The sequence below is a fragment of the Manis javanica genome, chromosome 2 (assembly GCF_040802235.1).
Source record: "Manis javanica isolate MJ-LG chromosome 2, MJ_LKY, whole genome shotgun sequence".
Taxonomy (NCBI): domain Eukaryota; kingdom Metazoa; phylum Chordata; class Mammalia; order Pholidota; family Manidae; genus Manis; species Manis javanica.
In genome coordinates, this window is record NC_133157.1 from 4,060,098 (window position 1) to 4,075,348 (window position 15,251).

General features: G+C 43.4%; 1 protein-coding gene across 3 annotated transcripts in view; it reads left to right on the forward strand.

Annotated features, from left to right (window-relative positions):
* TTF1 (transcription termination factor 1) overlaps window positions 1-15,251 on the forward strand; it is a 28,772-nt gene that overhangs the window by 8,395 nt on the left and 5,126 nt on the right. For 2 of the 3 annotated variants that reach the window (XM_073222363.1, XM_073222367.1), the window contains exons 5-10: window positions 590-668; window positions 3,274-3,404; window positions 5,086-5,320; window positions 7,131-7,220; window positions 8,772-8,837; window positions 14,957-15,042. In XM_073222363.1, coding sequence (XP_073078464.1) covers window positions 590-668; window positions 3,274-3,404; window positions 5,086-5,320; window positions 7,131-7,220; window positions 8,772-8,837; window positions 14,957-15,042 — 687 coding nt within the window. Of the gene's footprint in view, window positions 1-589; window positions 669-3,273; window positions 3,405-5,085; window positions 5,321-7,130; window positions 7,221-8,771; window positions 8,844-14,956; window positions 15,043-15,251 lie in introns of those variants that run through there. The other variant, XR_012125405.1, reaches the window with a different exon arrangement.

Below are 15,251 nucleotides of genomic sequence, written 5' to 3' on the forward strand. Positions count from 1 at the left end.
CATGCTTTGTACCTGGAACCCTCTTCCTGGACGTATACTTAGAATGTTAGAAACTCATGAAGCAAACTAGGATTGGACTGAAATAAATCTCTCTTGAATTTAAAGAGGATAATTTCTTAGGTGTTCCCTGGAATGCAGAAAGGAAAAGAGAGTAGACAGAATAGTGAGCCCCTGTGGAGGGATTGTTCTGTCTTTAAAGTGGGAAAGAGAGAAAAGCCCATTTGGAAAGGTTTTGGTTAATCTGATGAAGAAATGTTGGCATGTGTCCTCCACCTTAGCATCCCTTCCTCTTCATTCAAATTATGTTAAAATTACTCTGCCCTCTGAGGGTCTTTTCCATGAATTTAGTAGACTAGAAACTAGAGCTGCTATGTACTAAGCATCTAGTTTTCAGAGATTTCCTGGGAAACTGGTGATTTTGTGCATCCACTCCCTAAGCCAGCAGTCTGCAGGACATGTGAAATCCCAGTCTGAACCTGGGGTCTGGGATAGTTAGTATCATAAGGGGCTGTCTTGGGCTCCTTCTATGACGTGGGTGCGTCTCATGCCAGGCTGTGTGCATCTCTCACTGCCTTTCTTCTAACTATAGGGAAGGGCATCGCCCGGCCCTGGAAACTCGTATACTATCGAGCAAAGAAGATGTTCGATGTCAATAATTACAAAGGCAGGTAAGAAAAAAAGTCTTATCAACTTAAGTCAGAACATTTCTCTAGTGTGCTGATAATGTAAAGCAGAATGTCTGCAAGAACAGCTTTGAAGAAAGAAACCAGGCTGGTTTGTGGGTGTGAAACCAGCTGTGTGTCTTCCAGGCCACTTTCCATTTACACCCCTTTAATAAACTTCTGAGATCTCCCCTTTCTAAATCCTCACCTTTTTCTTTATACTTTCATCATAGCGCCCAACACACTGTGCCTCTTATTGTTCTCGTGCAGTTTGCTCCGCGCCAACTTGTGAGCATCCCATGCACAAGCGTTCCTTCTCGGTGCACTGTTCCCCAGCCAGCCCTGAGCCCGGTTCTTTGCATTTGCAAGAAATACTTCAAGGTGGAGGGAAGCATGCGGAGGAGGCCACTTAAGTTTGATTCAGTGGCGTCGTCTGCACAGCCTGCCTCATGGGTGATGACCACTCTCTCCTCCCTCTTGCCGCAGATAAGATACCCAATTATAGTTTGTTTTCCAACATTCCAAATAAAACTAATGTAGATCAGGTGTCAGCTGTGGATCATCACTCTCCTCGAGGACACAGGCAGCTCCTGCCTCTGAGGGCCCCACAGCAATCGCCGATGGCCCAGCCGCTCCGTCTCCCTCTGGGAGGCAGATTTAGGAAATGTGGCAAGGCCGGCGGGGTTACCCTTAGCTACATGATCTTAAACCAAGGCATTGACTTGACCTTGGCTTCTTTTTTTTAAATCTTTACCAAAAGAAACCAACCTTAAGTAGAGGAAAGGTCCCCAAGGACTGAAGCCCACCCTACTGTGTCTCCAAGCCTCAGTGATAGACCACTGTGGACAGAACTTAAGGACACACACTGATGATGACATCTGAAATGAGCCTAAAGAGAACGCTTTTGGTAAATAAATGGTGGCAGCTGAGGGGACATATTTTTCTACCTGTGACGTGAGCATGGGAGTGAACTTTTTAGAATGTTTCTCACTGTAGTAATAAAAGTTCATTCCATTGTTTGTACCATATTATTTGTGATGACCACTTACTCTTGGGTTGTTTTTCTAATTTTAGGACTCCTTAACTGTAAAATACAGTAGAAAGTCAAAAATCTAAGAATTTGAAGGCCCTGAGGGCTGTGAGAGGCTGTGTGCCCGTTTCCTCATTTTTGGGCTCTGTTTCTCCCTGGTGTCCTTTTCCTGTTGCTTCAAGAGTGCCCTTGAGAAGTAAACTACCAGAAAGTAGGTCCTTCAGAGTTAAAGATTACGAGCCTCTGTTTTACTACACTGCGTTTTTAGGTGAATTCCTGAGAGTGCTGGGATCTTACTGGCAGAAGCAGCTCTGGGTGGCTGGCAGCACAGGGGGCTAGTGTTTTTCTCGGGCCTCTTTTGTGTTGTATTAATAATAACAAAAACCTCCACTCCGCACCCCCAGGGATTGCACAGTGTCATACCGATTGTTTTTCTTCACTTAAACATTTAAGGCGATTCATTTCAAAACCCATTTATGTTCTAGTGCTCTTTCAGTTCTTATCTTTAATATATTTGTTTTTACATGGGATTACTGCACCCTAAATTCCTTCAATAATTGTATATTTGTGTCAAGCCATTTGTCACATTTACTGCACGCCTGTTGTCTGGCAAGCATCACAGATCCCATAGTGTAGAAAACCGACAGGTCCCTGCCCTTGTAGGGCTTCCCCTCCGGGGCTGTGCTGTCCGTCACAGTGATCAACAACCTCACTTGGCTGTTGAGCACTTGAAGTGGAGTCAGTCCAAACTGAGATGTGCTGTATTATGTGTTAAATATACCCTGGATCCAGAAGGCTTGGTTTAAAGAAAGAGTGCATAATATCTCACTAATACTTTTGGGTAACTGACTACATTTTGGAATGATTGCCTTTAAATTTATTGGTTTAAATGCATATATTATTAAGCTAATTAATTAAGTTAATATTCATGTGACCACTAGAAAAACTTGACTGACGTGTGTGTCCCACCTTGTATTTCTGTTGGACAAAGCTGGTCTAGAGGAAGAGACAGGTAAACAAGGGAAACCCTAAATGTATATAATTACAAGCCAACACGAAGTCCAGTGACAGAAGCTGAGTGTTCTCTAGAGGGACCAACAGGGGCCTTGAGCTCAGGGTCCTCACTGAGGGTCCGCCACGTACGCTGCATCTGAAGACCTTGCAGGAGCTGTCCAGGTGGGGTGGAGGAAGGCCATTTCCACTACCCGCACAGAGGCTCTGAGCTGAGACGGGCCTAAAAGGCTGGCGGGGCTGAACGGTAGGGAATGCCAGGCTTTGTGGGCACATTCAGAAGTTTGACTTGTATTGTGCCTGAAACCCTTTCAGGGATTTGAATGGGGAGTGATACTATCCAGTTATTTGGTCTGGCTGCTGAGCCAGGCCCCTAGCCATGGACTGCAGTGCTTGGCTTACAGGGTGACCACAGTTGAAATGCCAAGATAGGAAGTGGCAGGAGCTCTGGTTGGTCTTTCCTGATGGCCCACCCATTCACCTTTTTCCAGGACTGCAGTGTATAGCATGAGAATACAGTTTCTAACCTTGCAGTTAATTCAAACTTGTAATGTTTTCTCTTTCTCTTAGGTACAGCAAAGGAGATACGAAGAAGTTAAAGATATACCAGGCCCTCCATGGGAATGATTGGAAAAAGATTGGGGAGATGGTGGCGCGAAGCAGCCTCTCCGTTGCCTTGAAGTTCTCCCAGATCAGCAGCGGTAAGTCTGGGCTCCGGGGCCTGCCTGGGGAATGAATGAGCCTGGCAGGCCTCACTAGCCTGCGACAAGCTGGTGCCCAGGCATTCACAGGCCAGTCCTCTGAGTGAGTGCCCTCGTTGCCTGAGCCATTCTGCATGCTGGTTCCTGTCATTTCCTCGTGTGCATTTATGAAACTGTGCTGTCCTTATTCACATGATTGGTTTCTACTGCACCTCAGTTCAGTAGCTTTCAGCAGGACTATAACTGCCAAGTTGACTGATACCCACGGAAGCCACTGTGTGGGAGAACCTGGGTGGGGAAGGTCTCTTCCTCGATGCAGCAAGGGAGATGGGCTGGGGTGCGGTGCAGCTGGCCTGTTGAGCAGGGATTTAATGGTCTCCTTTTCCCCCCTTTCATAAAGAAGTTTATATATATGAAGTTTATTCTTCACAATAAAAACTGTCAGTTGCTTTAAGGAGACGGTCTTTGGTCAGTGTTGCTGTTAGGCAGGGCTCCCCTGCTCTCGGCACATGGGCAGAGCATGCAGCAGGCTATGCAGCCGGGCATCTGCATGGCTGGCGTGTGGTAGGCTCTGGGGTCAGCTGGAGATCACGCCTTCATGCTGCCAGCTCCGGCCACTGGTGCATGCAAAGACTCAGCATGGCCAGTTCTTCTGGTTTCTGAGAATTAAAGCCCGGATCTGGAGAAGGGGAGAGAGACTCGTGTGTGTGTGTGTGTGTGTGTGTGTGTGTGTGTGTGTGTGTGTGTGTGTGTGTGTGTGTGTGTGTGTGTGTGTGTGTGTGTGTGTGTGTGTGTGTGAAATCTAGACTTTTATTTTTTGAACTCTTGCTTTTTAACTGTTCATCCAAATTGTTATTGAGTGGAAAATGACACTCTTAAAGCCAAACCAAAGATAATTATAGGCTGTGGTTGGAGGCCTCTTCCTTAGTATGACTGAACATCTAGACAAGGATGAACCACAGATTCATTTGACACCTTCCCCAGGTGATTGGCTTAAATTCAGGTGTCTCCACTGCCCACTCCTGCGAGCATGTCATTGCAGCTCTTAATTCAACTGGGAACTCTTGGGGAGAATTAGGTATGTAACATAAAAGTCATTTAGTTCTTTTTTTCCCATTAAATATTTGAGAACCTCACGGTGTCATGCAGGAGATACTGCTGTCAGAAACAGGACAACTTCTTTGAAGTTAAAAGAAAATATGTTGCTTTAAGAAAGGACTTTTCTGATATTGGTTCTTGCAAAGAATGTCCACTTCGATGGTTTCATTTTAATTTGCATGTAACTGTTTGATAATTTTATCAACTGTTTGTAATTGAGATGTTGCCCATTGTCTTCTGAAATGCGTCTAATTTGCCTTTAACTCTTTATCTTTTTTAGAGCCATTTTGGGCTCACAGTAAAATTGAAAGGAAGGTACAGAGATTTCCCGTATTTCTTGCCCCCATGCGTGCACAACCCTCTCTCATCACCAGCGTCCCTCACCAGATGGTGCCATGAATCTACATTGGCACATCCCTCAGGATCTGTAGTTTTTATGTTAGGTTCCTGGTTGGTGTTATACAGTCTGTAGGTTTGGACAAATGTATAATGACATGTTATCTATTGTTACCATTTTGTTTTTTATATTGTATTCGAAAGCAAATAGATTAGCAACTATACAACCATCTTTTTATGTCTATAGAAAAAAATCATGGTACTTGGAGTAAGACAGAAACCCAGAAACTCATCAAGGCTGTTGAAGAAGTGATTCTAAAGAAAATGACTCCCCAGGAGTTAAAAGAGGTGGATTCTAGACTCCAAGAAAATCCTGAAGGCTGCCTGTCAATTGTTCGGGAAAAACTCTACAAGGGCATATCTTGGGTAGAAGTAGAAGCTATAGTAGAAACCAGAAATTGGATGCAGTGTAAAAGTAAGTGGTAAGTTTTAAGGCTTCCTAAGTTTCAATAGATATTCTCTCTCTCTCTCTCTCTCTCTCTCTCTCTCTCTCTCTCTCAGTAATTTCTATAGAGTGGGTAGATTGGCAAGGTTGCTAAGAAGGTCTGTGCGACTTGCATGTGCAAAGCCTCACATGTCAAGAATGACCACCTCTGACCCAGTGCTCCAGCTACCTCAGTATCAGTATATGAGTCAAGTTAGCACTTACCTAGCCCCAGTTCATTGTACGACTTCCTCATAAAGAACTTGAACTTTTCTAGTACTGAATATTGACTTACAGTTTCTTCACTCTGTCCCTTTCTAAGTCTTTAACAAAACAAGGTAGTTATCTGTTTTGCAGCTTAAAAAATAAATATAAAACTAACACTCAAGAGAGAAATGAAAGCATAGTGATCAGTAATAGTTCTGCCTTTTTACTTTGGCTCAGTCAGCAGTTCCGCTGTTTTCATCTAAAGGGAGCCAGTCACACTCTTCCTCTTAGAACTTCTCTCTGCATTCATCACACAGACGTACATGCAGCCCTGATCTTGCTGCCTACTCTTTGCCCTGGAGGGTCTCTGAGCTGGATGTGCAGCCGTCACATGACACCTCGAGCAGCGGTTCTGTAGCTCATGACCCATGTCTCGGACACAAGGGGAGCTCGGTCATCTTGAATATCAGACGAGAATGAAATCTGGAGTAGGCCTATTTAGTGTTCAAAGCAAACTCCTAGATCATGCTGTTCATTATATACATGCCTTCCAATTCTTCTGTAGAATATTTGCTTAGTTGAATAGAGGACTACACTCAGGGAAATAAACTCCAAAGAACAGATAATGTTTGGGGAGGGAAGGTGTATAATATGGAGGGACCAGAGCCCTTTCTACTCCTGTATTTAGATTAAAAATAGGAATGAGTTATAAGCCTCAACCGGGGGATGACGTATCTGTTTCCAAAGGGAGATGATGAGGGGATAGCTCTGCACCAGAGTCAGCACAATGAAGGTGGTGTGAATGACTCCCTTTGAATTTGAAGGAAAAAGTAGGAAACCTGAAGCTTGACCATATATTTACTTCTGTGACACTGAAATGACCTCAAGGGATCCACTTCAAACCAGCGACCACAGATGGCTATTAGCCAGAACAAGTGTCAGTTACCTGTGTGTGTCCCGTGAATCCCTTATCAAGGATGTGAATGTAGCGGCTGGTGATCTGCCCATCAGGTCGTGACGCATTTTGCTAGTCAGGATAAGCACTTCGACAGCACCTGCAGTGGGGCGGTTGCTCTCATCAGGAACTCCGGGGAACCCTCTCCTTCAGCTGCCAGCTTTGGGTCTTGGAGGGATCATCAAATCATTTATCACTTCACTAAATTTGTCTTACTTTGTGTCCCAACAGCTAGTAATGGTAATGAGCACGATGTCCTTCTGTCTAATAAACAATCAAAAATAAAATAAATTGAGTTTACGCAGTGTCCTTAGCACCTGCTAATAGGCTTTTTCTGTGCCCCACCCCCCCGACCCACTCCTTTAAAATTTTTATTATGGGAATTTTATGACACACACAGACTTAGAACTCCTTGTATCCCTCATCTAGTTTCAATAACTATCAACTTACTGTCGTTTTATTTATCTTTTCCCACTTTTCTTTAAAAATAGGTGTATCCTCAATGGTGGTAAATGTTAACAGTGGTATGTTGCAAATGTTAAAAAGCGGTTCTGAATAAAGGTAATTTAGATGAGAAAAATGCAGGATGTTTTAATGGAAACTTCACCTCCAAAAGTAAACTGTGTTTTTCTTTCCTTTAACACAGGACAGAAGTTCTAACCAAGAGGATGACAAATGGTCGGGATGTATTCCGTGGAGCTAATGCCCTGCAGGCCAAAATCAACCTGATTGAAAGGTACAGAAATAGAAAGTGACACAGTTTTAACTGTTCTCTCCAGCCAAAGAGTAGTTGTTAAACAGCAGAATCTGTAGCGAGATCACTGAAGTTGAAATCCCTGTTCCAGCACTTTCTACACATAGGCCCTTGGCTCTTGGTCTGTCATCTTAAGTGAGGGTGATGCTAGCACCTGCCTCAGTGTATTTCGGCAAAGAAGTGAACTTACGCTCTAAGACATACCATGGCCTCAGTAAATGTAGACTAAAATGTCTTTGGGAGTTTTCCTGTGGATTTAAGTTATCTCTGTCCATTGGAAAACAGAGGTAAATAATTGAGGCTGAGCCCTCCTGCCCCCCAGCGCCCGTGAGCTGGTGTCGCTGCTGCCTGGGTTCTGCTTTGTCTTTGAGGTCCTGGTCCATGGGGCTTTAGAGCCCTCCCTCCCCTGATAGAAGGGGAGGCACGGGTCTGTTGAACAAAGCCTGTGAGTCTCAGCTCCTCAAAAGCTGCCCAGATGTGGTCTGAAACCTGCCCCCATACTTGGAGGACAGGGAGAGACCAAAGAAAGAGGCAAGCCACTGCAGGGGGCTAGGGGTAATAAGCAAGGAATAATACCTGGCCTGTCTTGGGTGGCTGGTACACGAGTAGATCCCCACACCCACCCACCAAATTGTAACATTTTTATAGAGGCCTTAACTGGGTTTAGTCGCGTACACCATCCAGATGGTCTCAACACCGCACACTATCTCAAAGCCCTGTCCTTGAGACAGCCTCTGGGAGCGGGGGAGGCAAGCGGAACCCACATTCCAAGGATGGGGTGAGGGCATGTAGCCTCTGATTCCTGGCATTCAGCTCACAGGGCAGCTGGCTATCATGGCCTCTCAAGGACCTTCCCCAACACCGGTGGACCTGGGCTCATGTCATGTGAGTGCCAGCAAGCACAGAAGAAACCTTTGCATTCTGGCCACCTGTCCAGCTTCGTTCTTCCTGCTCTCCATCGTGAGCCCTGCTTGAAGTTCATCCGTGTGCTTCTGACCCTCCACACCGTCTGGCTGCTTACGCCCCCACCTTATTGCCCTATGGAGAATCAGCACTGCAGACCCGAGGAGGGCGTCTCAGGTTGGGCAGGCCTGGCAGGGTTCCAGTCAATCGTGAAGTGCCTGAGCCAGCAGCTCGGGCTTTCACCCCCATTCTCTGGTCTGTAGAACAGATGAAGCCCCCATCTCATCACGGGGAGCATTAAGGGTAAATGAATTAGCGGGTGTCAAGGTGTTACATGCTGAGTCCATACATACTGATGCCACCTGCCCACACTGATCGGCGAACTTGTGTTTCTCACCGTGAAGCAGCAGCATTGCTTGGTGGGGGACGTGGAGAGGCAGCCTCCTGGTCTGCTGGTCACTGCCTCGGTGACCTCGGGTGGCCTTGGGCTCGCATGCTGAGGCCCAGGGCCCGTCTGAGGGAGCCGGAAGGGGTGGACCTGCTGATGCCTTCAAGCTCTTAGTATCCTGGGAGTCCATAAGGGTGCCTGTTGTACTGACTTTTCCTTGAAAACTTTATTTTCTCTCATAGGTTGTATGAAGTAAATGTGGAAGATGCTACTGAAATAGACTGGGAAGACCTTGCTGGTACCATAGGGTAAGGCCATTAATTTAATAGTAAGCTAATTGAAAGATAAGAGATGACTTAACGAGTGAGTCTCAGATTTTAAAGAGCAGGGCTCTACTTCGCACTACATATGGACCCATCTGTAGCTCGTATCATGTAACATGCATTTGGAAGCCCCACTCAGTGTACTGTGGACCAAGTACATTGGCCCCTCCCTCCACTCCACCCCTTACTGAAGACACCTAAGAAGGATGAATGAAATGTGTGCAAAGTCTCTTCAAAGCCTCAAAGAACTAACAACTTCTAAGACTGGTTCAAAGACCCCATAGACCCGTTGCCCAGAATCACCCATTCTGCACAGTTTGCTGCATTTACCCTCCCCTCCCCTCCTCCCTTGCTGCTCCCTCCTCCAAGGGAGGAAAATTTTCCCCTTAACCATTTGAGAGTTTGTGGTAGATGACATACCCTACACAAGCATGTTACTGTCCATAACCACAGTATGTCAATCATATGCAGGGTATTTGACGTTGATAGAATACTATTTTCTAGAACACAGTTCGCATTTAGATTTCACCAGTTGTCCCAATAAAGGCTGTTGTAGAATTTTCCCCCTGATTTAAGATCCAATCCAGGATCACACATTGCATTTAATTGTCCTATCTTCCTAAGTGTCTTTCAACCGTAAAGCCCTTCTGTCTGTTTCTTCGGGGGTTTTGAAGTTGTGGTTGAATCCCGTCAGCTGTTTTGTAGAAACAGCTGAGTTTGCTGTTTCCTCATGATTAGATCCACATTCTGTATTTCCAGCAGGAATACAACACACATGATGCCATGTCAGTATCATCCCATCACATTGTGAGGCACGTGATTCTGATTTTGATCATTTGGCTCTGGTGGCATCTGCCACATTTCCCCGCTATATAAAAGTGCCAGTTTTTCTCTTTTGTGATAAGAACTGGCTGTGGGGAGATAGGGTGAGACAACATAATGATCCTGTTCCTCTTTGAGCTTCCCTCAGTAGTTTCGGTGGTGTTCGTTTGCCCTTCTCGTCCAGAAGTGGGGTGGGGCTCTCACCCGCGGCACGCTGCACGCTGCAGGACGGGTAGCCTGTATGCAGCACGGTCCGGTGGCACCAGACACCGAGGCAGCAGATTTATGTCACGTGTTTGTAAGTGATCTCTGTTTACTGTGCTCTTTTGAATCAGTTCCTGCTATTGAAGAGAGAGGCTGCTTCTCTCAATATCGGAATTTATTATTTGCTAAGCAAGAGAGAAGTGGCCTGCAGAGCACAGGCCCTCTAAACAAAGTGCATCATTGAGGATTGTGGTGCTTGGATTGGCGGGCTTACGGAATTGGGGGGATTGAGGGATTGCTCAGCTTTTAGTTTCGGAACTAGAGTGACGCTGCGATAGCATGGCTGGCTTTCTGGTGTCAGGTTTTGTTGATCATTAGGAAGGGTTTAAACTGATGCTGGTGGTTAGTTATTTACACCTTGGGATTATGGACAAAGAACATTGGCTTTTTTTTTTTTTTTTAACTTGGAGAATTGGGAATTTCATCAATACATGCTGAGGAATCACAGACACATGCCTGTGTTTCCAAGCCCTGTCCTTTTCTGGCTCACCTGAGGGGACCTGCAGTATCATAGGTCCCTGAGAGTGAGGGTGCCAGGCGCTCTGAAGGAGGGTCCTGCTGTGTACCCCACCAACTCCCATCTTGAGGACTCATGTCAACAAAGCCCCCCTTTATAACAGCAAAACATTTTTTTGAAAATTTTGACTTTTCCAATAAGTTTTTGTGTACTGTATGATGTTGCTTCAGATCACATGATTTCTTAAGATAAAATGGGCTTTTAATGGATTTTGAGTAAAATTATATATTGAAAGGTAGGTTGTTCTACTTACCAATTTATAAATCCCAAAGCTATAAAATAGAGGTTATGGTATCAGGTCAAATACTGTTTGAAATGGTATAATTTCAAGGTTTTAATAATGAATTAAAACATTAGAAAAAAAATTAAAAGTCCAATCTCTTAGATTCTTAAAGCCTCCCTTGAATTATTATTTAGGCATGACTTAAAGAAAGTATGTTCACCTAGTGAGGTGTATCACCTACTTCGTTTGCAAATGTCCAGATCAATTACTGTTACTCCTCAGAGCCTGAGCTCCGGTCCCCTGAAGGTCAGGCCAGGCCGGCCCTGCTGGGAGAGGGAAGACGTGGACGCCTGGCCTTTGCAGCCAGACCGACCCGGTGCTGGGTCCTGGGACTGACTTGCCATTTAGCCATCCTCGGGCAGGTTCTTCTCTGACTTGTCTCTGAGCCTCACTTTTCTCATCTACAGACTGGTTTAATAGGACTGTATGAGGACTGGAGGAGATAATACGTAGGAGATGGGTTAGTCCAGGGCCTGGCACATAGTACGTGTTCAGCAGGTGGTCACTGTGATGAGGCTGAAAGAACCCAGTCATCTTTTTTTTTTAATTTTTTATTAAGGTATTATTGATATACACTTTTATGAAGGTTTTACATGAAAAAATAATATGGTTACTACATTTACCCACATTATCAAGTCCCTACCCATACCCCCTTGCAGTCACTGTCCATCAGTGCAGCAAGATGCCACAGATCCACTGTGTGCCTTCTCTGGGCTACACTGTTCTCCCTGTGATCCCCCCACACCATGTGTACTAAACATAACACCCCTCAGTCCCCTTCTCCCTCCCTCCCCATCTGCCCTCCCACACCCCTCCCCTTTGGTAACCACTAGTCCCTTCTTGGAGTCTGTGAGTCTGCTGCTATTTTGTTCCTTCAGTTTTGCTTTGTTATGCTCCAGAGATGAGGGAAATCATTTGATACTTGTCTTTCTCCGCTTGGCTTATTTCACTGAGCATAATATCCTCCAGCTCCATCCATGTTCTTGCAAATGGTAGGATTTGTTTCTTATGGCTGAATAATATTCCATTGTGTATATGTACCACATCTTCTTTATCCATTCAGCTACTGATGGACACTTAGGTTGCTTCCATATCTTGGCTATTGTAAAAAGTGCTGCAATAAACATAGGGGTGCATCTGTCTTTTTGAATCTGAGAAGTTGTATTCTTTGGGTAAATTCCAAGGAGTGGGATTCCTGAGTTAAATGGTATTTCTATTTTTAGTTTTTTGAGGAACCTCCATACTGCTTTCCACAGTGGTTGAACTAGCTTACATTCCCACCAGCAGTGTAGGGGGGTTCCCCTTTCTCCACATCCTCACCAGCATTTGTTGCTCTTAGTCTTTTCGATGCTGGCCATCCTTACTGGTGTGAGGTGATATCTCATTGTGGTTTTAATTTGCATTTCCCTGATGATTAGTGATGTGGAGCATCTTTTCATGTGTCTGTTGGCCATCTGAATTCTTATTTGGAGAACTGTCTTTTCATATTCTCTGCCCATTTTATTAATCGGGTTGCTTGCTTTTTGGGTGTTGAGGTGTGTAAGTTTTTTTATATATTTTGGATGTTAACCCCTTGTCGGATCTGTCATTTACAAATATATTCTCCCATACTGTAGGATGCCTTTTTGTTTTGTTGATGATGTCCTTTGCCATACAAAAACTTTTTAGTTTGATATAGTCCCATGAGTTCATTTTTGCTTTTGTTTCCCTTTCTCGAGGAGGTGGGTTCAGGAAGAAGTTGCTCATGTTTATATTCAGGAGATGTTTGCCTATGTTGTCTTCTAAGAGTTTTATGGTTTCATGACTTACATTCAAGTCTTTAATCCATTTTGAGATTACTTTTGTGTATGGGATTAAACAATAATCCAGTTTCATTCTCTTACATGTAGCTGCTTCCAGTTTTGCCAACACCAGCTGTTGAAGAGGCTGTCATTTCCCCATTGTATGTCCATGGCTCCTTTATCATATATTAATTGACCATATATGGTTGGGTTTATATCAGGGCTCTCTAGTCTGTTCCACTGGTCTGTGGCTCTGTTCTTGTGCCAGTACCAAATTGTCTTGATTACTGTGGCTTCGTAGTAGAGCTTGAAGTTGGGGAGCATAATTCCCCCTGCTTTATTCTTCCTTCTCAGGATTGCTTTGGCTATTCGGGGTTTTCTGTGGTTCCATATGAATTTTAGGATGATTTTCTCTAGTTTGTTGAAGAATGCTGTTGGTATTTTGATAGGAATTGCATTGAATTTATAGATTGCTTTAGGCAGGATGGCCATCTTGATAATATTAATTCTTCCTATCCATGAGCATGGGATGTGTTTCCATTTATTGGTATTTTCTTGAATTTCTCTCATGAATGTCTTGTAGTTTTCAGAGTATGGGTCTTTCACTTCCTTGGTTAGGTTTATTCCTAGGTATTTTATTCTTTTTGATGCAATTGTGAATGGAATTGTTTTCCTGATTTCTCTCTCTGCTAGTTCATTGTTAGTGTATAGGAATGCCACAGATTTCTGTGTATTAATTTTGTATCCTGCAACTTTGCTGAATTCCGATATTAGTTCTAGTAGTTTTGGAGTGGATTCTTTAGGGTTTTTTATGTACAATATCATGTCATCTACAACAGGGACAGTTTAACTTCTTCCTTGCCAATCTGGATGCCTTTTATTTCTTTGTGTTGTCTGATTGCCATGGTTAGGACCTCCAGTACTATGTTGAATAGAAGTGGGGAGAGTGGGCATCCTTGTCTTGTTCCCAATCTTAAAGGAAAAGCTTTCAGCTTCTCGCTCTTAAGTGTAATGTTGGCTGTGGGTTCGTCATATATGGCCTTTATTATGTTGAGGTCCTTGCCCTCTATACCCATTTGGTTGAGAATTTTTATCATGAATGGATGTTGGATTTTGTCAAATGCTTTTTCAGCATTTTTGGAGATGATCAGGTGGTTTTTGTTCTTCTTTTTGTTGATGTGGTGGATGATGTTGATGGATTTTCGAATGTTGTACCATCCTTGCATCCCTGGAATAAATACTACTTGATCATCATGGATGATCTTTTTGATGTATTTTTGAATTTGGTTTGCTAATACTTTGAGTATTTTTGCATCTATGTTCATCAGGAATATTGGTCTGTAATTTTCTTTTTTTGTGGTGTCTTTGCCTGGTTTTGGTATTAGTGATGTTGGCCTCGTAGAATGAATTTGGGAGTATTCCCTTCTCTTCTACTCTTTGGAAAAGAGGTCTTCACTAAATGTTTTATAAAATTCAGCAGTGAAGCCGTCTGGTCCCGGAGTTTTTTTCTTCGATAGGTTTTTGATTACCAATTCAATTTTGTTGCTGGTAATTGGTCTGTTCAGATTTTCTGTTTCTTTCTGGGTCAGCCTTGGAAGGTTGTATTTTTCTAGAAAGTTGTCCATTTCTTCTAGGTTATCCAGTTTGTTAGCCTATAATTTTTCATAGTAGTCTCTAATAATTCTTTGAATTTCTGTGGGTCTGTAGTGATTTTTCCTTTATCATTTCTTATTCTAAGAACTCAGTCATCTTATACCCATACCTGTACCTGTTCCTGTCCCTTCTTAACACACAAAGTTACTCACACTAATCACTTTAACTATTACATGAGTTAATTATTGAAATAAATTAGAGACACTTTTATTGTTGAAGTGTCCAGGAAGTGAAAGTTAGTGATTTGCACTTCAAAAAAACAACTTAGGATTTGGTTGCTTCTGTACTACTTATTGTAAATGGAAAATGTATTTCATGCACCCAGTCATAATCGCATCTACTTTTTTTTAGCTTTGCAAAATAAAAATATCAGGGGACATCTGCTTTTGAATGGTGACAAATATGTACTTGTTCTAAATGTAATGTTTAACAGCCTAAGATTTAGAGCCAGGCTACCCTAGTGAAGTCCCAGCTCTACCCCTTATTAGCTGTAATATCTGGGGCCTGTCTTCCCAATTAATAATGTACATTGTTCTAATTGAAACAGAATCCATCTTATGTACTATTGATTTTCTTCCTTTTGCATGTGTGTGTTTTCAGCCGAATTAACAGTAGCTTTTCACATGTGTCTTGTTTTTGTCATGTTTATGGACATGATGATCTCCTGCTCAGGACGTGATGATTAAGAAACCTACTTACATCTGTGTATCTCCCCTTGTTGATGCACTTAGAAATCACCAATTTCTAAGCTGACACTAACTTTTTTACCCTTTCCTTTCTAAAGTGATGTGCCTCCAACTTATGTCCAAAGTAAATTTTATAAGCTGAAAGCTACCTGTGTTCCCTTTTGGCAGAAGAAGACTTTTCCAGGTCAGTGTTTTCAGTATTTGAATAGTTGAGAACTCAGCAAATGGTGCCATGAGCTGGTAGTGTGACCCTGAGCATGTGCCTTAATTTCTGGGAACCTCACTTTCTCCAGTCTTTAAACTATGAAAATTGGCAAATCATAATCCCAACCTGATGGGACTTTCACAAAGGATTAACTGAGGTGATGGAAATGTGTGCAGCTGCTAGAAAGC